Source organism: Petaurus breviceps, unplaced genomic scaffold, assembly GCF_028583685.1.
Source record: "Petaurus breviceps papuanus isolate PSGF00001 unplaced genomic scaffold, PetGlider_PUasm1.0 90879, whole genome shotgun sequence".
Classification (NCBI taxonomy): Eukaryota; Metazoa; Chordata; class Mammalia; order Diprotodontia; family Petauridae; genus Petaurus; species Petaurus breviceps.
Window position 1 is genome coordinate 12,031,298 of NW_027187368.1, and position 26,581 is coordinate 12,057,878.

General features: G+C 40.1%; 1 protein-coding gene and 1 long non-coding RNA gene across 2 annotated transcripts in view; one reads left to right on the forward strand and one right to left on the reverse strand.

The window, feature by feature from the left end:
* The window catches only part of LOC138150415 (uncharacterized), an 86,908-nt gene extending 78,023 nt beyond the window's left edge, over nt 1–8,885 (reverse strand). The window contains exon 1 of the long non-coding RNA XR_011165566.1: nt 8,644–8,885. This is a non-coding gene — a long non-coding RNA (uncharacterized lncRNA). The remainder of the gene's footprint in view (nt 1–8,643) is intronic.
* A 1,199-nt stretch (nt 8,886–10,084) lies between these two features.
* Nucleotides 10,085–24,673, forward strand: LOC138150494 (signal-regulatory protein beta-1-like). Its single transcript, XM_069073959.1, has 5 exons — nt 10,085–10,106; nt 13,937–14,251; nt 21,439–21,768; nt 23,998–24,116; nt 24,482–24,673. Exons 1-5 carry the CDS (start codon nt 10,085–10,087, stop codon nt 24,671–24,673), a joined length of 978 nt encoding a protein of 325 aa, XP_068930060.1.
* The last annotated feature ends 1,908 nt before the right edge of the window (nt 24,674–26,581 follow it).

Sequence of the window (26,581 nt, forward strand, 5' to 3'; positions counted from 1 at the left end):
GGTATCTGGCTCCAGAGAGGGTAAACATCAACCAACAATTAATTTCTCCTGTAACTCAACTGGCTTCTCCCCAGAAGACATCACCCTGAAAGGTTTTTAAAATGGGAATGAGCTCCCTGCCCGATGGACCATGTTTTCCTGGAGGAAAACAGTGTTTCCTACAACCTCACCAGTACTGTACAGATGCTGCTCACAGCCTATGATGTTCACTCTGAGGTCATCTGTGAGGTTCATGACAGTCATTACAAAATCATCTGAATGGAAAAAAGTTGTCAGATATTATCTGAGGTAAGTCAGTCACAACCAGGGGCCATCCCCCTCCCTACTATGTTTGGAGGAGGAGAATGAGAACAAGAAGAAGAGGAGGAAGAGGATCAGAAGACTTAGAATTGAATAGCAATTTGTTTATCATCTAGTCCAACTTCCTTATTTTGCAGCAATTGAAATTACTATTCCAGGGTTAGACAGGTGGTAGAGTTGGGATTTGAAAGAAGATCTGGGTTCGAGTTCTGGATCTGTCAATTACCAAGGGCATATGATCTAGGCTAGAGTAAGTCATTTCACCTTTCTGATACTCAGTTTCCCCTTTTGTCTAACAGGGATAATTCTTATATTAGCCACCTTACAGAAAGCTATAGTGAGGAAGTGATGAAGCGCTTTATGTCAGAGGTGAGCTATGATTCTTTCTTAGATAGGTAAAGGAACTCTTGACCAACGAGAGGGTTCAAGTATTAACAAAGAATTGGGATCAGGAGCCTTCACAGGGGGAAAGGCAAGTTATAGTGTTAATATTAGCATAGACATTGGTGCTCAGACTCCTTTGGGCACAGGGAATTTTCAATATAAGTGTTTCAAACAAGGCAATGCATAAGCCTCATGTTCTATTTGTCTCCCTTTCCTGTGCTCCACAAAGGTTACTCTTAAGTATTAAATATGTAATGGGGGGGAAAGGGGGATGGACTGGCCAATAAAAGCCTACTCTTCAAATCATGCTTGGATTTGCCTTTCCTGGTGAGTTACATGATAGAAGGTGCTGAAAGTTCCTGCTGCCTTCTATTCCAAAATGTGGCACTTGGGAAGCCAGTTTCCTTCCATTTTTGAATAGGGCTGGATCTAAGTAATCAGGAAAAATCTTCTAAATCTTTCCAACAGAGCTGAAAAGACCCAGGACTCATAAGTTGATAAGCATGATCTGGGTGTACATAGAAAAGGAGCGATGCACTCAGAGATGTGTCGGTAAATATTTAACCATTGGTTCTCTCCCACAAGTCACACTTTTAAATTGAATCTGTGTTATCAATGTTTTGTCCATCACTTCCTTAAATTTAGACAATCAGCAAAAACATTAGACCAAGATCTGATTGATAACACTTGACAGCTTCTGAGGTATAAATGCTTACCCTGAACATTTAACAACTGACTGTCCCAAAGAGGTCTGAGGTGTCTCCACAGCTCTGGATCCATCCTTCATGCTGGATCACCCCTTCAGTCTTTCCTCCTTTAATTTCTTTTAGTAAGTGAGGAAGAACTGTTTTCATCAGGTTGAGAAACAGCAGGGCTTGTGTGTTCTTGGGGGCTTTGTTCAATATTAAATATAGATCTCTAAAAGACTGAACAATGCTGAAATGGGTTTGAGGCATTGGACAACCCTTTCCCTCAATGAACTGCACATCAATTGCTAAGATCAAGCAAATAATTGCATTATTTCAATTTGCTCTGTGCCCTGGTCCAGGAATGAAAAGGGCTAATAAGGTAAGAATTAATGTCTCTCAAGTATTTGTACTGTTTTCTCAAGGGTGTGGCAATTGCATAGGCAATGATCAAGATTATGAAAAAAAAAGTCAACCAATTAAATTTTAAGAAAATGACTTCTTGAAAATCAGGATTGGTCAAGGGGAAGCCAGAAAAGTTATAAAAGACCAAGAAATAATGATAAAACAAAATATAAGGAATGAAAAAATAGAAGCTACCTGAAAGCTATGATTAAAAGAAGGATCTTGTTACAATAATACAAGAAATACTTAGAGAAAATTGTCCTGAAGCATTAGAGCAAGAGGAGAAAGCAGAAATAGAAAAAAATCTACCATTCACCACCAGAAAGAGATGCTACAAGAAAAACCTACAGGAACATTGTAGTCAGTTTCCAAAACCCCCAGTTTAAAGAAAAATATTAGAAGCAACAAGAAAAAAATTTATATATTGCAGTGCAGCAATTAGAAATCACATAAAACCTAACAGCAGCAACACTAAAAGACCACAGGTCTTGGAACATTAAATATTGAAGAGCAAAAGAACTGGGGTTCTGGCCAAAAATATCATAACCAGTGAAGCCAAGCATAATCCTGAATGAAAAAAAATGGATATTTAATGAATTATCAAAATTTCAGGACTCCGTTAAAAAAACAAAAAACCTGAACTTAATAGAAGATTTTACATACAAGAGCCAAGAGAAACATAAGGTATATACCAAAGACCAATTATAAGTGACTCAATAAGTACAGATGTTTACCACTTATGTATGTAAAATGTAAAACTTCTAAGATTGTTATTAGTAATTGGATAGTTCATAAGAAAAATTGGGATAGATCTGAGCATGATATGACTTCCAAAAGTAAAACTGTTCAAGAAGAGCTAAAAAGAGTAATTATCTTATACAAATGAGATGTGAGAGGAAGAACCAATACAGAGGAATTAGATGGGGGAGAAGAGCTGTTGTTCTGGAAACCTATTTTCATCAGGAATGGGTTCAAGAGGGAATGATAGGTATACATTTAGAAGACTATAAAAATCCTCTAAATTTAGAAAGAAATAAAATAATTAAAGGGATAAGGAGTGGGGGAAGGATAAGAGAGGGATCTTAAAAGAGGAGGGTCAGATCAAAGGAGGATATAAAAGAGTGTTTAGATTTATGGGAATGGGAGGATAAGTGATCATTGGAGGGGGTAGGTTCAGTAATAGGAGGGCAAGATAGGGGATAGAAGTAAAGTAGAGGAGACAGGACAGATAAGAAATAAGTATGCGCAAACATAAAAACAAAGATGAGGAGTAGAATCTCTTAGTGTATGTTTATATATGTATGCGTGTATTATTCTACATATGTGTGTGTTCTATATGTTTATCTATACATGTATGTATATATTCTATATGTGTTTATATATCTATATATAAATATATTGACACTTAATTATAGCCTGGGGGAAGACAGGGGGAAAAAGAACAAAGTAAAAAGTGTACAGCAGAGAAGAAAAGAAAACCTACAAGGAGGCAAAGATGGACAGCTTTCAAGATAATGCATAGTATTTAGTATAGGCTTTCTTGAAATGGAAATTTATTGCTCTATATGTTGAATCTTCTCTTATGTTCTGCTGTGCACTTGACTTTTTTTCTTCTTATTTTATATTTAAGTTTATGATATGTTTCTTGTTCCTTTTCTTATTATGTATTTAAGTTTTAGTATTCAAGTCTAAAATAAAAAAAATTTTAAACACATTCACTAATTTCAAGGGAGAGTCAAGATGGCAGAGTAGAGGCAGGAACCCAGTCAAACTCTCACAACATTGCCCCCCAAAAAACTTTAAAATAACACCCTGGGGGAGGTTAGGTGGCACAGGGAATAGAGCACCAGCCCTGAAGTCAGGAGGACCTGAGTTCAAATCCGGCCTCAGACACTTGACACACTTACTAGCAGTATGACCTTGGGCAAGTCACTTAATCCCAATTGCCCTGTCCCCCCTCCAATAAAAAGCAAAAAATAAAATAACACCCCAAATCAAATTCCAGAGCAGCAGAGCCAACAAAAGCTCAGGGGGAGACATTTTCCAGCCCAAGACAACTTAGGAGGTCAGCAGGAGAGGTGTGTGACACCAAGGTAGGGGCTGACCCAGAGCACTCAGGGGCAGCAGCAATGAAGGGTCTTAGAAATGTGGCAGCCATGGCTTGGTGAGCTCTCAGCCCAGAGACAGTAAGAGGGGCAGATAACTAAGAAATCATAGGAGACCCTTTACTAGCATAGGGTGCAGGACCTAGTACTGTTTGCCATCTCTAGTGCTCCATGCCCAGTTCTGAGTCACAGGTCCAGGTGGAGAGGAGCATTTGTGGTCAGTCACAGGGGAACAGGAACCCTGGTTGCAGTCCCAAGGCAGAAAGGAGCACTAGCACTTGTTGCTGCAGGAGAGCAGGGGACCTGGACACTGTTCCAGGCCCAGGAGGAGTGTTGGAACTTGTGGCTGCAGGAGAACAGGGGCCCTTCCTGGGTAAAAAACAGAAGAGCAGCGACCATACCTTTCCCTGAATCATACCACCTTGGAAGATCCAAAAGCTTACTCTCATAAGAAAGAAAGAAAAAGCCCATGGCTCTCAAAATGCTTCCTCACTCCCCAAGTGAGCAGATGTAAACTTTAACATAAAGTTCAAAGTCAAGAAATAGTCTAGGAAAATGTGTAAACAACAAAAAAATAACTTGACCATAAGAAGCTACTACAGTGGCAGGGAAGACCAAGACATAAACTCAGAAGACATCAACAGAGGCAGAGACGAGATGGCAGAGCAGAGGCAGCGACCCAGACAACCCTCCCAATATTCTCTTCCAAACAACTTTAAAATAATACCTCAAATTGAGTTCTCAAGATATAGAGACAACAAAATGTCAGGATGAGACATTTTTCCAGCCTAAGACAACTTAGGAGGTCAGCAGGAGGAGTCTGTGACTCTGTGTTGAGTCTGTGACTCCACAGTGCCAGCAGCTGCTTTAGGAGCTCTGCTCTCATCACAGGGACAATAAGGTGGTTGGACGATTGATCAGAAAGAGATCAGAGGGACTGTTTACTGGCACTGAGTACATTTGGTGCTGATTTGCAATGCTATTGCCCTCAAGCAGTTCTGGTTACAGTTCCAGGCAACCATTGTGATGGGTCACAAGGGAACAGGAGCCCTGGTCACAGTTCCAAGGCAGAAAGGAGCACTGGCATCAGTGGCTATAGTAGAGCAGAGGAGAGGAGAGAACCTGGTCATAGTCCCAGGGCCAGTGAAGCTTTAGAACTTGACGCTACAGAAGGGAGCAGAAGATCTGGTCATAGCCCCAGATCTGAGAGGAGTGCTTTTGGCTGTAGGAGAGCAGGGGACTTGGTTACAACTCCATGACTAAGAGGAGGACTAGTTCTTTTGTCTATAGAGAAGCAGGGGCCCTTTTTAGGTACAGACTAGCACACATACCAAGAGAGCAGTGATCACACCTGTCCCCAGATCATGTCACTTTGGAAATACCAAAAATGTGCAGACTCCCAGAACTGACTCTGAAAATGACAGCATCAGAAAAGCCTGAAGTTGGATCAATGCCTCCCCATCTCCACATGAGCAAAGCCCAACTTTAACATAAAGTTCAAAGGCAAGAAACAGGATAGAAAATGAGCAAACAACAACAATAAAAGAACACATAAAACTACTATGGTGGTAGGGAAGACTAAAGCACAAACTTAGAAGACAATATAAAAACAGCTACAACAAAAGCCTCAAGGAAAACTTCTAATTGGACCCAAGCCCAATAAGAATTACTGGAAGAGAGAAAAGAGTGACAGAGGAAAAATTTGGGGAAAAATGAAAGTGATGCAAGAAAATTGTGAGAAGGGAATTAACAGCTTCATAAAAGAGGCACAAAAGATACTGAAAAGAACACTTTTTAAAAAATTGGTCTAATGGAAATGAGGCACAAAAATTGACTGAAAAAAATGTAAAAAGAAAAGTTGTTCAAATGGAAAAATAAGTACAAAATCTAACTAAAGAAAATAATTCCTTAAAAGTGGAAGCAAATGACTCCATGAGACTTCAAGAAACAATAAAACAAACTCAAAAGAATGAAAAATTAGAGGAAAACGTGGTATATCTCATTGAAAAAATAGGTTGAGGAGATCTGGAAAAGAGATCAAGAGAAAATTTAAGAATTATTGACTACCTAAATTTTTTTCCAAAAAGAACCTAAATACCATATTTCAAGAAATTAACAAGGAAAACTGCTTCAATATCTTAGATCCAGAGGGTAAAATAGAAACTGAAAGAATCCGCCATTCCCCTCCTGAAAGAGACCACAAAAGCAAATCTCCTAGGAATACTGTGATCAAAATCCAAAATTTCCAGCATATAAAGGAGAAAATATCACAAGTAGTCAGAATGAAACCATTCAAATACCATAGAGTTACAGTCAGAATCACACAAAATTTAGCAACTTTGACATTAAAGGAGCAGAGGGCTTAGAATATGATTTTCTGGAAGGCAAAGGAGCTAGGATTACAATAAAGATAATACCCAGCAAAACTGAGTATAATTCTTCAGGGGGAAAATGAATATTTAATGAAATAGAAGACTTTCCAGCATCCCTGATGAAAATACCAGAGCCAAATAGATAATTTGACATTCAAACACAAGACTCCAGAGAAGCATAAAAAGGTAAACATGAAAGAGAAATCATAAGGGGCTCACTAAGTTAAAACTGTTTGCATTCCTATATGCAAAGATGACACATGTAACTCCTAAAACATTATCCTTATTAGAGCACTTAGAGGCAATTTACATAGACATAGAGCATGTTGGTATGACAGCAATTAAGAAATGAAATGGGGAGAAATAAGGATATGCTGGGAGAAGGAAGAAGGGAGAGGAAAAATTGGAAAAATTTTCTCGTAAAAATGAGACACACACACAAAAGAACAGTTTGTTTTGGATTCAGACAGGTATCATTCTTTCACTTTTGAGATTACACCCCAGTATTGCTTTTCTCACCCTTTCATTGATTTGAGGGCTACTCCATTTCTTCTAAGGTATTCTTGCCCACACTAGTAGATGCAACGATCACCTGAATTAAATTCACCCATCCCCGTCCCTTTAAGTTCACCAGCATCCACACCTGAGCATCCTTTTGGCTTTGGCCCAGCCTACATCATTATTCTGGAACTACTTGTAATTGTCCTCTGTTATTCCCCAGTAATATGTTGGACCCCTTCTAATCTGATATCATGTATTTTAGTATTTTAATGATGTCCATGGGGTTTTGTTGGTAAAGATACTGGAGGGATTTGCCATTTCCTTCTCTAATGGATCATATTAGAAGTTCTTTTTCCAGAACTTTCTACTATAACTTTTCCATCTTGGTTAAGCCTGCATGGCATAACTCATAGTTTCTCTTGACTATGCAAGTCCCTTTTCCATGACAAGGCAGTAGAAGAAGATGAACAGCTTCTAATATTTATATTTTTCTGAATGTGTCAGGTACTGTGCTAAGAGCTTTACAAATATCATTTCACTTGATCCTTACAAAAACTTTGGGAGGCAGGGGTTATTATTTTCCCCATTTTACAGTTGAAGAAACCAAAACAAATAGAGGGTAAGTGAAGTGTAGTGGATATGGAGTCCAGTGATTAGAACACCTCATGCAGTTCCCTTTTTCAATGCTCTGAGGGGCATCCTCTTCATGAATTGCAGAGGGATTGGCAAGCAGGAGTGGAGGATGGATTGTCAGGCCAGTAGCAAGGCTGGTGAGGGAAACCCTTATAGGAGGAATAAGCAGGCTCTATTCCATCCCTGCCTTACTTTCACTTAATTTTGTGGTTTTAAAAATTGGTAGCATATTCTATCTATTGGATTTTTAAATATTAATTGCATGAACATTTATTAGACTTTTAAATATTCATTGCATAAACATCTGTGACTTATCTTGTCTTTAAGTTGCCTAGCATCCTTTGCTTGATTGCTGATGGTGTGGCAGAACAATGGGAGGTACTCAGGAGAGGTGTCCTTTATTACACTGCTGGAAGCTAAAACTCCAGGCCATTGTTAGAGGGTTCTGCTATCTAAATAGGTAGGTGAGCGTAAGTCCTTTCATCAGCACAAAATTGCTACAAATTTGGGCCCTAGTGCATAAATTTTCTTCACAGATGCAAGCCAAGATTACACATCAAAATAGCCGCTCAAGGATTCTTTGGGGTTCTGCTGCTTTGCCCCAAAGGAGTTTCACCCGGTTCTCTTACTCTGCATGTTTCCAGGACATAAAGATCTAACACCACGTTATGGTGCAAACTCCTGTGGCCCAGATGGTTAATCTTTCCCCATTTTTATCTACTGTCTGAAAGAAATTTCAAAGGGCTTGAAGAGAAACTTGGTCTCTCAGGGAAATTGGGATGAGCTGCTGTTTTCTTGATCCTGTAATTCAACTGACCTCCCTTTTTGCTTGAAGTAATGGAGGAAGGGAGTCTTTCCCTACCTCCCTACAGGTGATGGTTAATGAGGCAGTGACTCCGTATACCTTGTAGAGGAAATAGTCATTCATCTGAAGTTCAGTGAAGGAAAATCTCAATGCTCAGCTGAAAGAGACTCCAGATAGAGGAAGTCAAACTGCTGACAGTCAGAGTGCGAGAATGTATCAGCAATGCAATATTCACAATGCCTATGGAAATTACAGATATGCTGATGTAATTATCAATCACAAAATATATCAGGCTTTCTATATGGGGGAATAAGCTAGAAAGTTTATTAAAATACCAAAAGACTGAGTCCCAAAACCAGAAAATCAAAGCCATCAGAGTAGTTATGAATTGGCACAGGCAGATAAAGTAGAAAGCACCCACATTCTCAAGCCTTTAAAACAGAACAGGCTACCTCAGACAAAGGTCCTTCTCTCCCCACTCACAGCAACCACCCAGCGTCCAGGAAGCACGCTCCCAGCAGCTCTGGCCCCTGGCAGTCCTCAGCAGAAGTCCTTAGCAGAAATTCTGGCTGACTCAAAAAGGGGTTCACGCTTCTGCTGCCGCTGCCTCTGCTGCTGCTGCCACCTTCACCACCACTGCTAGCCACCTCAGGAACTCTAGCTTGGCTTCTGCTTCCTCTTGCTCCACCCCTTCCTGCTATGTCAGCAAGTCCAAAGGGGCATGGAAGATATTTAAATCCCATAACCCTTACAGAGAAACGCAGATATTCAGTATGGCTCAACTATCATGTGTACAAAGAGCTTTGCCACTTGAGGACCTACCATGTCAGACCCTCAGTAATGAACAATCAAGGTGTCAAGCCATCTTGTGACTTTGGATAAGGGAATCATGGGAATGTGAGGTGACAAAGCTAGGCAGGCCTTTTCAGGGGTCAGACATGTGATTTCAAACCAAAAGCTCCCCCCACCCCAAAGAGAACTATAACCACTCCAGTGACAGCCATGGGACAATAAGCTGACTAGACTCTGGGACTGCCTCTCAACACAATTAGCAAGCAATTATTTAGTCCCAAATAGTTCCCCTCATTCAGAGTCCCACTTCCTCCATGAATCCTTCCTGAATCTCTCTAGAGCCCCCTCTCAGCTCACCTTTCCTGGAATTCTGATAGCAATCACAATCGGTTTGTGTTAGGAATGTTCTGTGTCATTTGGTTTTGTTGTTTAACAAATTCATGTATAGAAATCTTGTCTCCCAAGTGAGAATAGAAACTACTTGATACCATGGACTGGTTGGAAAAGTTGGAAAGGATTTTAGAGGCATCTTTCATCTTACATATGAGGAAACTGAGATCCATAGACATTAAATCATATGCCCAGGGTCACACTGGTATTAAATGGAAAAACCAGAATTTGAAATTGTGCCAATAAAAATCATGTGACTAAAGTGACTAATAGGGCATCTATGGTGGTTCAGTGGATGGCCTCAGACACTTACTAGTTGTGTGACCCTCAGCACGTCACTTCATCCTGTTGGCCTCAGTTTCCTCACCTGTAAAATAAGCTGGAGAAGGAAAAAGCAGTATCCCTGCCAAGAAAACCCCAGATGGGGTCATGAAAAGTTAGACCTGACTGAAACAACTGAACAACAAAAACAAAGTAACTAATATGTCCATAGTCTGACCCAAGGATGCCATTCCTAGGCTTGAGGTCAAAGATAGAAAGAAAAGTGCCGTATCTGCCAGAGTATTTATTACAGCTCTTCTTAGAGTAACCAAGAAGCAGAAACAGAGGAGATGTCCCATCAGTCATTACACAAACTATAATATAGAGAAGGTATGCAATATCACTGTGCTTTAAGAAAGGATGAATATGAAGAATATAGGGAGGCATAATATGACATGGGAAGTGACGCAAAGTGAAGAAGACAAAATCAGGTGAAAAAAATAGTGACAATGACAAAAATGGAAATGGGAAAGAAAACCACAAAAAAAGTCAAAACTGAACTCTGCAAATATAATGACCAAGCATAGCCCTAAAGAAGAGATCAAATGCAAAGAGCTCATAGAAAGAATCCTCTTCTTGGCACTCAAAGCCCTTCATAACCTAACTCACGGGTGGAGAACCGGGGGCCTCAAGACCATGTGTGGCCCTCTAGGTCCTCAAGTGGGGTCCCTTGACTGAATCCAAACTTCACAGACAAAATCCTCTTAATAAAAGGGTTAATTTCCCACCCTTTACTTTTCATATGCTCAATTAGAAGGGTCAAACTCCTTTCCACTACTTTCGCATCTTTTCCCTGTATCATGATATCATCAATGTAGTGGGTAAGCTGTACACCAGGTAGCTTTAATTCATCCGACTGTTCAGCCACAATCCTGTGACAAATAGTGGGGCTATGTATGTACCCTTGTGGCAAGCGGGTGAAAGTATATTGTCTACCCTGACAAGTGAAAGCGAATTGGTCCATTGTTTAGGGTCTATTGGGATGGTGAAGAAGGCATTTGCCAAGTCAATAACTGCATACCAAGTCCCATCATATGTCTGGATCCTTTCTATTAAGGTGATGGTATCTGGAACAGCAGCATACAAAGAAGGAGTCACCTTATTCAACTGTCTATAATCCACAGTCATTCTCCATGTCCCATCTGATTTTCTTACTGGCCAGACAGGATTATTCCATCTTGTGGTTGTAGGGACTAACACTCCTGCTTCAACATATTCCTTTATAGTAGTGGTAATTTCATCTTGTCCACCTGGCACACAATACTGTTTTAAAGTAATTACTTCAGAAGGTTCAGGTAAAATGATTGGGTCCATTTTTAATTTTCCCACTAAAACTGTATTAATTCCTATCTTCCTCACAGCAAATTGGTATCTCCCTTCAGGTAAATTCAGAGTCATGCCTCTCAATACATCTATTCCAATGATGTATTCAGGAATGGGTACAACAACCACAGTATATTCTTTCTTAGGTAACTGCCCAATTTTCATTGTTATTTTAACCTGTCTGGCTGATATTTCAGCGCCTCCTAGACCTGTGATGGTAATAGGAGTTCCATGTTTAAACTTATCAGGATTTCCATAGATAAGTGTGGCCTCAGCCCCAGTATCAAGCAGTGCCCTAGTCACAGTAGTTGATCCATTCTTCCAATATATTGTTAAACCGACATGGGGTCTGCAATCTCTTCTGCATATTTCTTTTATCTGGGCTGGGGCTTGGCCTATCTCCTATTCCCCCTGAAGGTGGGGAAAACTTGGATACAAAGATTCAGATTCAGAAATACCTGCAGGAGTGGTTCCTGCTTCCCTGTTCATTCTTATTAAAGTTGAGCTATTTACATCCCTACATGGAAAAATTATCATTTTAACTCATGAGACTTTTCTCAGTATGAGGATAGTTGAAGGGAATATATATGTGTGCGTGTGTAAATATATATATATATATACATACATACATATGTATATTTATAAAGGAGGGCATATTGTGTACAAATGCAGATGTGAGTGTGTGTATATATGTGTACATGTATACATAAACAGATAGCACAGAATCAGTTGAATAGGAAGGGATAATACCTAAAAAAGTAAAATTAAGAGGTGAGAGATGAATATAATGAGAGGAGATAGATCCCTATAGCTATAGATAGAATAGGCTAAATTATCTCATATAAAAGAGGCATGAGAAAACTGTTACAATGGAGGGGAAGAACAAGAAGGACAAAGGGAAGGGAGATCAACCTTCCTCTCATTGAATTTGGCTTAAGGAGGGAATGACATACACACTCAATTGGGTATCTTACCCTACAGGAAAGTAGGGGGGGAAGGGGATAAGAGTGGGGATGATAGAAGGGAGGGCAGATTGGGGGGGAGGGTAGTTAGAAGCACACACTTTTGAAAAGGGACAGGATCAAAGTAGAAAATAGAATAAGTGAGGGGTGGGATAGGATGGAGGGAAATATAGTTAGTCTTTCACAATATATCTACTATGGAAATATTCTGTGTAACTATATATGTACAACCTATATTGAATTGCTTATCTTCCCAGTAGGGGTGGGTGATGAGGGAAGAAGAGAAAGAATCTGGAAATCAAAGTTTTAAAAACAAATGTTTAAAAAAATTTTTATGTGCAACTGGGAAATAAGATATTTATTTCTATACCCCAGTAACTGGGGTATAGAAATTCATCTTACCCTACTAGAAAGTCAGAGGGAGGATGAGGAAGAATATAAGAGAGAGCAGATAGGGGGAAGGAGTATTCAGTAGGATTGTAATTTTGGGGTGGGGGTAGGGGAAAGACAATGAGAAAATTTGTAACTCAAAATCTTGTGGAAATGAATGTTGAAAACTAAAAATAAACAAATTAAAATTTTTAAAAAAGGTACACTCCTTTCTATTTCCACTTAATTTTTCCTAGAAGTCTATCCTATCTAATATTTATAAGATTCTCTTCAATTCCTTGACTTTTTCTTACTTATTTTGTGGTTATATTTATTTATCTCTGAGATAGTAAAGTTGAGGTCCCCCACTAACATACTTTTACTATTTCCTCTTGTAATTCATTTAACTTTTCCTTTAAGAATTTGGATGCTAAGCCATTCTGTGCTCATATTTTTAGTATTGATATGTCTTCATTGTCTATGGTGCTTTTTACAAGAGATAGTTTCCTTGATTATTTCTTTTAATTAGTTCTATTTTTTCTTTTGTTTTGTCTGAGATCATGGTTACCACCCTTGCCTTTTTTGTTTGTTTTTTCTTTTGGAGGGGGAAGGTAGGGCAATTGGGGTTAAGTGACTTGCCCAAGGTCACGTGGCTAGTTTTGTGTTAAGTGTCTGAGGTCGGATTTAAACTGAGGTCCTCCTGACTCTAGGGCTGGTGGTCTATTCACTGTGCCACCTAGTCACCCATAAGAGTATTTCTTATAAACAAAATATTGTTGGATTCTGGTTTCCAATCCATTCTGCTCTCCACATTCATTTCATGAGTGACTTCATCTTATTCACATCCACAGTTATTACTAATTGTACATCTCCTTCCATCCTATTTTCTTCTGTTTATCCTTTTTTCTCTCTTTATGTCTCTTCTAAAGTCTGTTTTACTTCTGACCACTGCCTTCCTTTATCTACCATCCCTTTTATCACTCCTTTTCTCTTATCTCCTGCTAATACCTCCCTGTTTGGTAAGATAGATTTCTATACCCAATTAAAAGAGTGTATATATTTTCCTTCTTTGAACCATCTTAGATAAGAATGACATAATTGAGTCACTCTCATGTAGAATCCATCTAACTGCCGTAATAAAGATCAAGTTACATACATCATTTTCCCATAGAGGAATGTAAACAGTTTAACTTTATTGAGTCCCTTATGATTACTATTTCATGTTTATTTTTTTTATACTTCTTTGTAGTCTTGTGTTTGAATGTCAAATTTTCTATTTAGCTCTGGTCTTTTCATCAGGAATGCTTGAAAGTCCTCTATTTCATTAATTTATCCATTTTCCCCTGAAGGATTATACTCAGTTTTTCTGGGTATATTCTTGGTTATAATACTAACTATTTTGAGTTCTGGAGTATCATACTCCAAGCCTTCCACTCCTTTAACATGGAAGCTGCTAAAAGCTAAAATTTTAAGTAATTTAAAGAAGAGATTATCATTGGTAATATTCTTTTGTATTTGTTTGGTATTTTTATTAAAGTTTATTTAGGACTTTTATTTCACCGTGTTTATTAATTGTTTCTATGTCCAGCCAAACCTTCTTTACCCGTGGTGTTTGGTCCCCAGAAGAGAGTAAATGTTGGGCGTATGGAGTATTTCTCCTGTAACTCAGTGGGCTTCTCTCCCAAAACCATCACCCTGAAATGGTTTAAAAATGGGAATGAGATCCATCCCCTTCGGACCAAGATTCTCCCTGAGGACGATAGCGTCTCCTACAACATCACCAGTGCTGTGCGAGTGAAACTTGAAGCTAGTGACGTCCACTCTGAGGTTATTTGTGAAGTGAACCACAGCACATTACTATTTCCTCTCCGAGGAACAAAGAATTTGTCAGACATCATCCGAGGTAGGTGATCCCTTGTGCCAGGCACATTCCTTACTTCCTACTCTATGTTCCCAAATTGGTTCTGGGGCATAAGCCTGACAATCATTAGAGACCACAAGCTCCTTGAGAGCAGGAACTGGCTTCTGGCCTTTCTTTGTATCCCTGGTTCTTAGCACAGTATCTGGTACAGAGTAAGCCTTTAATAACTGCTTATTCAGTGACTGGCTTGACCCTTATCTATTAACTATAAAGCCCAAATGTAATCTTCTGAGGTTCAGTCCTGGGAACTGGCTTTCCAAAAAGCCTCAACCCTTGATCACAGCATCTCTGAGCCTGCCTCTTAAGGCCATTCTTTAAACAGTAGAGACAATGATAACTCCTAATCCACTGAGAGCTCCTAGGGCTATCTTCTGTGTAAGTGCAAGTGTTAATGAGCCCCATTTTACACGGGAGGAAACTCCAAGTTTAAACATTGAAATTGACTTCCTTGGGGTCACTCACCTTGTAAGTTTGGGTGGTAGAGCTCAAACCCAGGTCTTCTGATACCAAAACTAGTAATCTAACATTATACCCTGAACTCGCTTCCCAATTCAGCAGTTCATACTGGGGTTCTTGGCAGCACCAGAGTGAGACATATGCCACCAAGGCTTCTGTCCTCAGAATGCCAGGATAGAGGATGACAAGGAAAAATAGGAGTATGGTATAGTTAAGGAGTCAGAATACTTGGGTCAAGGCCATTTGCCAACTATTGGACATTGGGCAAGAGAGCTAACCTTTCTGAGACTATCTTCACATCTGCAAAATAGGGCATAATAATATTTGTCTCACCAATCTCCGAAAGGGGCCAGCGAAGTGGCACAGTGGATAGAGTACTGGCCTTAGCATCAGGAAGATTCATCTTCTGCATTCAAATCTGGTCTTAGACACTTACTAGCTGTGTGACCTTGGAAAAGTCACTTAACCCTCTTTGCCTCAGTTTCCTCATCTGTAAAATGAGTTGGAGAAGGAAATGGCAAGCTCTCCAGTATCTTTGCCAAGAAAACCCCAAAATGGGGTCACAGAGAGTCAGACACAACTGAAATTACTGAACAATAACAACAATCTCCCAAAGGGATTGTGAAAAAGTTTGTATCTTATATATGTGTATATATAAAGGTCTAGAGAAATATGAACCATTGTTATTGGCGGATTAGAATAATGAAGGAAAAATCATATTAAGTGCTTACTATGTGCCAAGTGCACGTGCCAAGCTGAGGAGGAAGAGGTGGCCCACACATACAAAAGCAAAAACAGTCCCTGCCCTCTAAGAAGGTTCCATTCCAATGGGGAGACAATGCGTATGGGGGAGGCAGAGCCAGAATGGGGGGATAATTCGTTTTGAAACATACAGTGGAGTCACAGGGCATGAAGTTCAATTGCTTAAGGTGCCTGAACTAGCTGCCCTTCATGCCTGAAATGCTCTCCCTCCTCCCTCTGATTACTGATCTCCCTGGCTTTCTCTAAGTCCCAGCTAAAATCTCACCTCCTACAGGAAACCTTCCCTCTTAACTCTAATACCCTCCCTCTGCTAATTATTTCTTAATTATTTTGTATATGGATTTCTTCCTACATATTTGTTTGCTTGTTGTTGCCCCCATTAGATGGTAAGTTTCTTGATGGCAAGGACTATCTTTTGCCTCTTTTTGTATCCACAGCATTTAGCACAGTGCCTGGCACATCATAGTGATGGGGGGAAGGCAATAGGTTATACAGGAACTCTGATCCTTATCAAAGACCAGAATGCCTGCAATTGAGTCTGGAAAAGAATTCAGTAGGTCCAAGCAGAAATGGAGTCAGAATTGTAGAAGTTTATTGTATACTTTGCAGCGGGCAAGGATCCTTAAGGGACCTGCAAGTTTTTTGTTACACTGTACAGGGGGAAAGAGTTCTTAGAGAACCTGCAAGCTTAAAGAAGACATAGGCATAGTTTTTAAGGAGTCTAGGCAATTAATCAGATGTCAATTATGCTAACTAATTGAGTAAGGGTAGGATTAGGGAGGAGTTAAGGAGTGGTCAGTGCTTAAAGGAACATGCACTTTTAATGTCAACTGCACAGGCGTATTGCCCATAATTCACTGGGAAATAGCCCAAGGTGGGGCTACCTGGAGGTGTGGTTTTAGGCCTGAAATGTCACTAAGTCAGCTAGCTACTGATAGCAGTAAAGGCTGACTGAGAAGTGCCTAGTCTGCCAGCCATCAGTGTCATGTTTGACAAGATGGATGTTGGGAACCAAGGCTAACAGAGACTCAGTATGTGGATAATTGGCTAAGGAGTTAACCTATAGATAGGGCATTGAAGGATTCATAGGGGCAGTGGGCCACTTTACTAAGGGAAGATAACATTTGCCTAAGCTAAAATGTTTATAGATGGTTTAGTGAAGGATTCATAGGTGTAGCTCGTTATTGTTCCAAGCAGAGATTATTCATGGGTTGTTGCTGGGCAGAGTGCTAGCAGGGGGAAGGGGGAGAGTTAATGCTCTGAGGCTGTGGGGAGGAAATGTGATTTTACAGACTGGTTTTACAAATTGATTTTACAAACTGATGTTACAAATTGATATTACAAACTGAGTTTACAAACTGATTTTACAGATATAGATCCCAAGCACCCCATCAGTAGGTAATTAATAAATACTTATGGATTTATTGATTGAACTAGAAAGAGGAGGGGATTGAGATAGGGAATATGGCTGCTAGTACTATTGTATGGTGGCTGACAAGGAAATGTCTATGGGGTTGGAATTCTAGGCATGAAAGAACTCCATCTATCTACCTGGCATCCTGGTGGCCGGTGAGAATTAGGGGAAAGAAGGGAAGGCATTTATAAAGTTCCTACTCTGGGCCAAGAACTGTGCTAATCATTGTACAAATAACATCTCATTTAATCCTCACAACAAGGCTGTGAAGTAGGTATTGTAATTATTCCTATTTTACAATTGGGGGAAAATGAGACAAACAGACTTGCCCAGGGTTATACAGCAAGTATCTATGGCCAGATTTCAACTCAAGTCTTCCTGTCTCCAGGTCCAGTGTTCTTTTTACTGCATCACCGACATTCCTCATGCCCCCACAAATGGCTATGTTATGGTATGGTATAGAAGATTATAATCATAAACCTCAAGGGATAAGGAAAGAGTAGTTTCAACATTGGGATGGGATTGGGGGACCTCAGGCTCCACTGGATACTTAGGGTTTCCAATGGAAATAAATATATCAATCAAGGCAATGGGCAAGCAATTATACTCATTGTTTTCCTTGCTGATTTATAGGGAAGATCAACATTAAAGATCTTACAGATATAGAGGGTGAATTCTATTTTAACAAAGGTAACTGACCCTAAGATCCCTGTAAGGAAATAGGGTCTGCCCAAAGACTGAGACAAAGGAGAAGGGGGTGGGAAATGTAGAGGGGGTTCCTACCTTTGCTTGGGAGTTTTCATGTTTCATGTTATACAGAGGTCCCTTCAAAGGTAAAAAAAATGAGTTAGGCAAGGGGCATAAAAATATTTATATGATATGCTGCCCAGAGGTATGTGGGTGATTCAGTGGATAGAGTGATGGTCCTAGAGTCAGGAAGACCTGAGTGGCCTCAGATGCTACAAGCTGAGTAACCCTGGACAAGTCACTTAACCTCTGTCTGCCTCAGTTTTCTCCTCTGTATCTGGGGATAATTATAGCACCTACCTCCCAGGGTTGTTGTGAGAATCAAATGAGATAATATTTGTAATAAGTGATTTGCACATTTGAAAATAATATTATAAATGCTAGCTCTTGTTATTGTATGAAGTGTTCAGGTGCTCCGTGTCCCTGGTTTACACTGTCCCCTCCTTGCTTTCCCAGGCCATTATGCCTGCTCTGGACTTGAGATTTCCCCCTACAAAATACCTTTAGTTAAATTTATCCTACTGTTAACCCTTGAAGCCCCTTGTCTTATCATTGTTCAAAACCCCAGCCCTGTATCTCTGCCACCCTCTCTACCTTCTCTACTACTTTCCCTACATGACCAGCACCACCAGCAGAAATCACACAACTGTGCTGTTTGGGACATTGAGTGTTACCCAGTCTCCACTTGGCCCTTGCTGCTGCTTAGAAATTCTTTCCCTGTTCACTGATCGGCTCCATTGGACTCTCCCTCTTCTCCTTCAGCCCACCTGTACTATGATATGATTTCCCTGTTCCCACTCAGCAGAGGACCTTCTTTCAAGCTTCACTGAAAAAAATTGAAGCCATCCATCATGCTCTTTTACTCAACCCCAATTCCATACTTTAGATCACCTTGGTGTCATCCCCAGACTCTTCTCTGTCCTACTCTTGCAGGACAAGCTGGCTACTCTCCCTGCCCACCAGCACACTTTCTTCCTGTGCCCCTCATCCAATCCCCTAGTGTGTCCTTCAGGGGCTTGTTCCTTTGATCACATTCTCTCTTCCTCCTGAATTTTCAACCTCTTCTTCTACACTGACTACTTTCCTCCTGTGTTCAAACATGCTCGAATCTCTTCCATTCTTTAAAAAAAAAACAAACAAAAACCTTCATTTGACTTTACCATCCCCTCAAGTTATTATCCCATACCTCTTCCTTTCACAGACTCTGTGCTCTTTCATAGCCAAGGGAAAATGCTGTCTTCCTGCTTTCAATTTCTTTCATACCTCTCACTTCTTACCTCTTAGTACTATAAGTCTAAATATTAGCTCTTCTCGGTCACTTATATCACTTTTTCCTGTTCCAACCTTACCTTCTCTCTGAAAGTGCTCTCTCCAAGGTCACCAGTGATATCTTTATAGCTAGATCTGATGACCTTTTCTCAGTCCTCTACCTTTTTTGACCTCTCTGTAGTTTTTGAACTCTCAACCACACCACCCTTCTAGACACTCTTCTTTCTGAGTTTTGGGGACTCTTCTCCTACCAATCAGACTGAACTTCCTGTTCTCCTTTGCAAGTCCATTCATGTCTAGTTATCTATTCCTGGGTGCATCCTAGAGCTTTCCTCTTCTATTCCTACACTCTCTCTTAGCATTCTTCTCCACTCCTAAGAATTTAACTATCATCTCTATGTAAATGTCTCCAAAATCTATATATTCAACTTTCATCTCTCCATAGGCTCTAATCCTTAATCTCTAATTGCCTACTTAACATCTGTCCCTCAATGGCCCTTAGGTATCTCAAATTCAACTCTAAAACAGAACTCCTTATCTTTCTTCCTGGTCCTACCCCTGCTTCCAGCTTCTCTTTTCCTTTTGAGGAAACCACCTATCTTCTAAGCACCTAGAGTGGCAACCTAGGAGTCATCTGTGGCTCTTACTTTCACTTGCCTACTCTGTGTAGGACTATGTGTCCTCCATTATGCCAAGGCTTGTCAGTTCCACCTCCAAATCCCTCACCTTCATCCCCTTCTCTTTTCCAGTGCTTAGCACAGTGCCTAGCAAACAATACCCACTTAATAAGTGTTTATTGACTGACTACTCATACCATAACCACCCTAATCCAACTCATCACCTGTTAACTAGTCCTTACCAGTAGCCTCCTATAATTGGCTTCCCTCTCTCTACTCTTTCCCCTTTTCCAATCTATGCTCCAAAAAGCCATGAAAGTGGTATTTCTATGGCACAGGTTTAACCATGCTACTCCCATTGCACAAGACACCTCAATGGCTCCTGATTACCTCTAAGTTGAAATAGAAACTCCTCTAATTACCACTTTAAAGTTCTTCCCAGTCTGGTTCCAGTCTAACTTTCCCAGGGGGTTGTGTATTAAACTTCCTCTTGCATTTTTTTTTTTCCTCAAACTATGCTGGTCTATTTGCTGTTCTCCAGACATTCTATCTTCCACCTCCATGTTGCCCTCCATCACTGTATTTATTTTGTAGGTATACCATATTTACTTATCTGTGAATTAATTGTATTCCCCTTGTAGACAGTAAACTTCTAGAAGGCAGGGACTGTCTCACTTTCATATTCATAGCCAAACCATCGAGAGCAATACCTGGCATATAAGAGGTGCTTAATGAAAACTTATTGGTTGACTGATAGACTAAAGGAGGAGTGTGGCAAGAGCTAACATCTATGAGAAACTAGACTTATCTCAAGTTACAAATGTCTCTAAGGACTACCTGGTCATACTTGATGACTTCCCCCAAAAAGCCAAGCTTCTGTAGACAAAAACAGTCATAGTGACTGATACCTATTAGTTTAATTACTGAACATCTGATTCTTGATCTAGTTTTTCCATGATTGGTGTCTTCAAGTGTCCCTGGGATTTGCTTGCCCTCAGCTGATGCACGTACATAGGGTTCCCTTCCTGAGCATAAAACAGTGTAACCCCCTACGTTTAAGAACTATTCAGGTTAGTCTGTAACCTTGACAGAGATGACCAACTCCTGGTTGGACCTTACGTGTGCTATGGAAAACCCTGAAGACGAGAAGAGAGAGGCACAGACTGGTATATGTTCTCCTTGTGCCATTGGTTTTGATATCACATCATAACTAGATCAGCTTCCTATGAACATGAGCTATGTCTGTTTTCCTTAAGTCCTAAACAGCCTGGTATAATCCTAGGAAAAAAGGGTTCTTTCCTTCTCACCATACCTGAAGAAGAAATTCCCCTTAGCTACAAATTATATATATATATATATATATATATATATATATATATATATATATACATCTTACGCTGGTGTTGGGGAAAGCAGATCACAGGAGCTGGGACAGGAAACTTAGTCTCCCGTGTCCCTGAAAATCCAGACCTTAAATCCCCCTGCAAGGAACACGCTACTATCCATACACTCAATGAAAGCAGCCCAACTGAATAAAGTTTGAGCTTTGGGGAGGAAATGGGCAATTGAGGGAGAAGGAGAGACTCCATTTTTACTGGTTTTCAGCCAATTCAAGTCAACAAACACTTGGAACAAATGATGTGCAAAACACACTACTCAGATGTTAGGGATACAGAAATAAAAAACAAAGACTCTGCCTTCAAGGAGTTTACAATCTAATGGGAAAATCTATTGCCCCTGATGTTAGGAATTCCCCAATTAGGCCCAGGAACAGCTACCACCAGGACAGAGAACTGGTCCTAGTTTGTCCCTGCTCCCATCCCTATGGCTCTGTGATGGTCCAAAGGCCTAGAGACAGACAGGTCATCACTTGGTTAACCCAAGGGTTTTGCCTTTTCTTCTAGTTCGACCCAGCGTGAACATTTCTCCTCATCTACTTGCCATGAATGACAGAAACATCACCTGTCATGTGACGAAGTTCTACCCCAAAACTGTGAGTGTCATCTGGCTAGAGAATGGCACTGAGATTGGAAAAGGGAAGACAGTTGGACCCACAGAGAACAAAGATGGCACCTTTAGCCTCAACACCTCACTCGAGGTCAATGTGTCTGGTCAGAATGAAGATCAGCGGAAGATCACTTGCCAGGTGTTGCATGATTTCCAGGCTCTGATCAATGTCAGTCAAGTGTTTAAAGCCCCATCCCTTAATAGGACTGTGGATCAAAAAAAATCAGGTGAGTTCATCTTTCTTTCATAAGGAGAATCTAGTTCTCTGCTGCTCAATTTGGAAAGAATCAGAGTAGGTTCAACCCTATGGGTCCTTTCAGACCCAATATGACCAGGGATGGTGAGGAAATTGTTATTAGTATCATCCTGCACATGGATATGGGGCTTTTTTAATTTACAAAGCTCTTTCAGACTAATTGTTTGATGTGGTGCTCATGACCACCCTGCCCTGTGGCAGGACCATGGCTAAGAAGTGACTTGCCCAAGGTTATATAGCTAGTAAGTCACAGAGCCTGGACTAAAATCTGGGCAAAGGGGGTCCATTCCACTATTCCAAGATGCCAGCTAGAGAGTGCAATAGATTAGAGTGCTGGACCTGTAACAACTAACTGTTGTAAGGATCAAATAAGATAACATCATAAAGTATGTAGTACAGTGTCTGGCATAGAGTAGGCCTTAAAAATGCTTTTTCTTTCCTTCCTTTTTGGGATAGGAAAGAGAATTCATTGATGTCATTGTCAAAGGTCCACCATAGTTGGTTTGTTTTGGGGTGTTTTTTTTTTGCAGTTTTAATACTTAATTCATTACAGAGAATTGAACCAGCATGTCACATTTTTTGTATGGTAATACAAAGTAGCTATGGGTGGTGCTGTTGATAGAGTGTTGGGTCTGGAGTCATTAAAACTTGAATTCAAATCCAGCCTCAAACATTTACTAACTGTGTGACCCTGGGCAAATCACTTAACCTCTGTTTGCCTCAGTTTCCTCATCTGTAAAGTGAAGATACTATTAGCATCTATATCTCTAGGTGGTTGTGAGGAACAAAAGAGAACATTACTAAAGTGCTTAGCACAGTGCCTGGCGCATAGACTATATAAATACACTATATATAAATATTAGCTATTATTATATTAAGTCCTTGAAAGAGCATAACATTACAAGCTCATAGCAAGTCATCCTCTCTGCATAGGTTTTAATAACCATATACAAAATTAACACAATTATGAAGCACTTTGTACAGAAATGAAAGTATCTGAACAACTGAAGAAATATTTTGTTCATGGTTAGGCTGACACAGCCAAAATTAGAAAGAAAGCAGGAAAATGGGGAAGTGGGGATTTTCAGCAAATTTCTGTGGTAAAGGCTTCATTTACCAAATATTTATAGAACTGAACCTAATTTAGAAAAAAATACAAGTCATTCCTCATTTGATAAATGGTCAAAGGATATAAACAGGCAATTTTCAAAAGAAGAAATCAAAGCTATCAAATAATCACATAAAAAAAACTCAAGTCATTATTGATTAGAAAAATGCAAATTAAGGGGACTGGTAGGGGATTCGTGGAATAGAGCATCAGCCCTGGAGTCAGGAGGACCTGAGTTCAAATCCAGCATCAGACACTTAACAGTTAACTAACCGTGTGGGCAAGTTACTTGCCTCCAATTGCCTCTGTAAAAAAAAAATTGCAAATGGAAAAACAAAGAGGTATCATCTCACACCTATCAGGTTGGCTAACATGACAGAATAGGAAAAAGGCAAATGCTAGAGGGGTTAAGTGCTAAGGTCCAGGGCTTAGGCAAATATTATAGGGAATGACTGTCTTAACTCCATTACTTATGTGACCCTATACTATTCCATCAAGTGCCTTTTTTTACTTTTTACTTATTTCTGCCTAATAAAAGTAAATAAATAAAGGCTCATCAGGTAGCTTATCATGAGAAGATCTATGTGAACTAGAAGGTGTCCCCTGATGCTACACAGATGAAGAATGTGAGGCCAAGGGAGCAGGAGTGACCTTCCCAAAGTAATCCTGGTAGTTAGTAACAAAGCTGGGATCTTTGTCTCATCCCTGGATTTGAACAAGATTAAGCTCTCACTCTCATTTCTTTCCAAGAATAGGGTGTAACCCAGTGGGTCACATAAGTAATGGGATGAGAGCAGTCCTTCCCTGTAATGCTTTCCCAAGCCCGGGACCTCAGCACTCAGCACAGTGTATAGATCATAGGAAGTGCTTAATAAATGTTCATTGACTGATTAATTATTGATGATTGATCTAAGGATAACTGTAGGAGGCTCCCAGGAAAGCAGATTGTCTGAGGATCCAGGACTGGACTAGACACAAGTGGTCTCAAAGTGGGAAAGTGGAGATCTAAAAACTACCTGCCATCAGCTGCTCACATGCTCTACCCACCACCCACCTCTATATGACAGTTCCTTTTGTCCCTTTAACCTTCAGGGCAAGGAGTTTCTGGCCAACTCTTTGTGATTTTCCTCCTGGGACTGAAAGTGCTATTGTTGTTCATCATATTCTTGCTCTATTCCCTCAGAAAGCAAAAATTAAAAGGTAAGAGGGGGGTTTTAGCCTGCAATTGATCAACTGGGAGTTGAGGGAGGAAGGCCCCAGAACCTTGTCACCACCAGTCCAAAGAAACAGCAAACTCTGCCTCACCATGGTGGTTCAGGCATTTCAGTCTCAAAGCAAAGGGTGGAGGGGACCCCATTAAGCCATACTTTGCCCAAGGTCTCCTACATTTCCCAGCAGTCTCCTGGGATCCTCACAGTGGCTCCTGGCTCTCAACAGAGGCATTTTAGTGGAGAGATGGGAGATGGCAAGGGCAGATTGGGGCAGAGATACATAGCGGGTGGTACAGGCAGAGGGGGGTTCAGAGTGTGTTAATGGGGACTCTGTTCTAGCTCTGTTTTCTATTTCCTTCCTACAGTTTCAGAGGCTGTCCTCTCTGTCTCATATTCCTCATCTCCAGCCCCTTAGCTTCAACTTCCTCCTGCCTTCATCCAGAGTGCTGACCTATGATTGGAAACCCCAGAGACAAGGCATTCTCCACCCCACACCTTCCCCTGAAAAGTATCCTACAGTTTCTAGGTGCCGTCTCCTCTTTGGAAAAGACAGCTGACCCCAAGTTTTCCTCTGGCAGCCTCTCATCAGGCTGGGCTTGGCCTCCCTGAACTGGTCCACACTTCAGGGCAGAAGAGAAGGGACTCCTAAGCCCGATTTTTTAAGCTTCTGCTACTATTTCTTTTCCATCAGGAAGAGAGAGAACTATCCAACGGCAGAACCCACACAGCCATTTCACATAGATACCTATCTTTCAGTCTTACATCAGATTTATTCCCCCATAGTATCTCTCTCCTCTCACCCAAGATAGTCATCCTTTACAACTAAGAAGAAAAAGATGGGGGGAAAACCCAGTTCAGCAGAGCCAGTCAATGCATAAACCAAAGCTGGCAATATTTATAGTATTCCATATTTACAGTCCCCCCAACTCTAAGGAGTAAGGTACTTTCTCATATCATCTCTTCAAGGCCAAGTTTGAGCATTGAAATTATAAAAGTGTTCACTTTCAATCCATTGTTATTGTTTTCTCCATTGATGGTGCAGTCATTATGATTAATTCTGATTAATTCTATAAGTCGTTTCAGGCTTCACAGTATAGTTCACATCCTTGGCTTTTCATGTTGCAGAAGTATTATTACATTTATATACAACAATTTATTTGGGCATTATTTTGTTTTCAGTTCTTCATATCTACAAAAAACACTTTTAATAAATATTTTGGTCTTCAGTCCCTCGGAATATATGCCTAGCAGTGGGGTATCTGATTCAAAGGGTGTGTACATTTTAGTCACTTTCTTAAGATCATTCCAAATTGTTTTCCAGAATGATTAACCCAATAGGAAGCTCCACAACAATGCATGCCCTCTGCAATCAATTATCACCATCTTTTGTCATCTTTGCCAATTTGTTGGCCACGAATGAAACTTCACATTTGTTTTAATTTTCATTTCTTTTATTATTAATAATTTGGAGAAATTTTTCCTGTGTTTGTTTATATTTTAAAATATTTGTTGTTTATAGTTCTTTTAATAATTGTTCATATTCTTTGGCTCCTTTTCTGTTGGAGAATGGCACACACACTCACTAACTCACTCACACATATACATATGTGTGAGTTACTTTCCCATGTCAAGTTTTTATCTTTCATATCTGCCATTAAGCATTTTTCCAGTCTATTATTTTTCTTTTATTTCAAATGATATATTAAGTGAATATTATTTGTTTTATATTGTGAATATTTATGATGTTTTGTGACACAAACATTTATTCATTTTCATGTTGGCAAGTGCATTTATTTTGACCCTAATAATTGTTTTGTTACAATGAAAAAAATTCATCTTTCCCCAAAATTGATATCTTATTTCATTTTCTTCCATTTAAAAATTGTTTTATTATGCTTTCTTATCATCCAACTGGGATGCACCATGGCATATGGTATATATACCTAAGCTCCATTCTAAATATGCCTAAAGCTTCCCTTGTGCCTTCTAGAATGTCAGCTCTATAATTAAGATGGCTGAATTAGAAGTTCTACCAGTACTGAGGCAATGTGTCTTTCTTTTCAAAAACCTTCCAGCAATGAGCACTCCCATCTTTTGCCATCTTTGACCGTTTATGAATTGGAAAATCACTGTCCTCTCCACAGTGGCTGTTACAACCCTTCCCATTTTTCCTGAAACACTACACTCCATCCCCTTACCTCTCAACTCAAGATGTAGGCATATACTGCAGCAAACAATTAAGGACATTATCCTAGAGCTCCTGCCTCTGCCCTCTTCCTCACAACACATCACTCAAACATTTTCCTTGAGTATCTTCTCCATTACAGTTGTGGATAAATAGGAGGTTCTTTTCCTTACCAAGGTCACCCCGCTCTATATGCATGCTTGATCCCATAACCTTTCATCTTCTACAGATCATTCCTCACTATCATCTCTCTCTCTCTCTCTCTCTCTCTCTCTCTCTC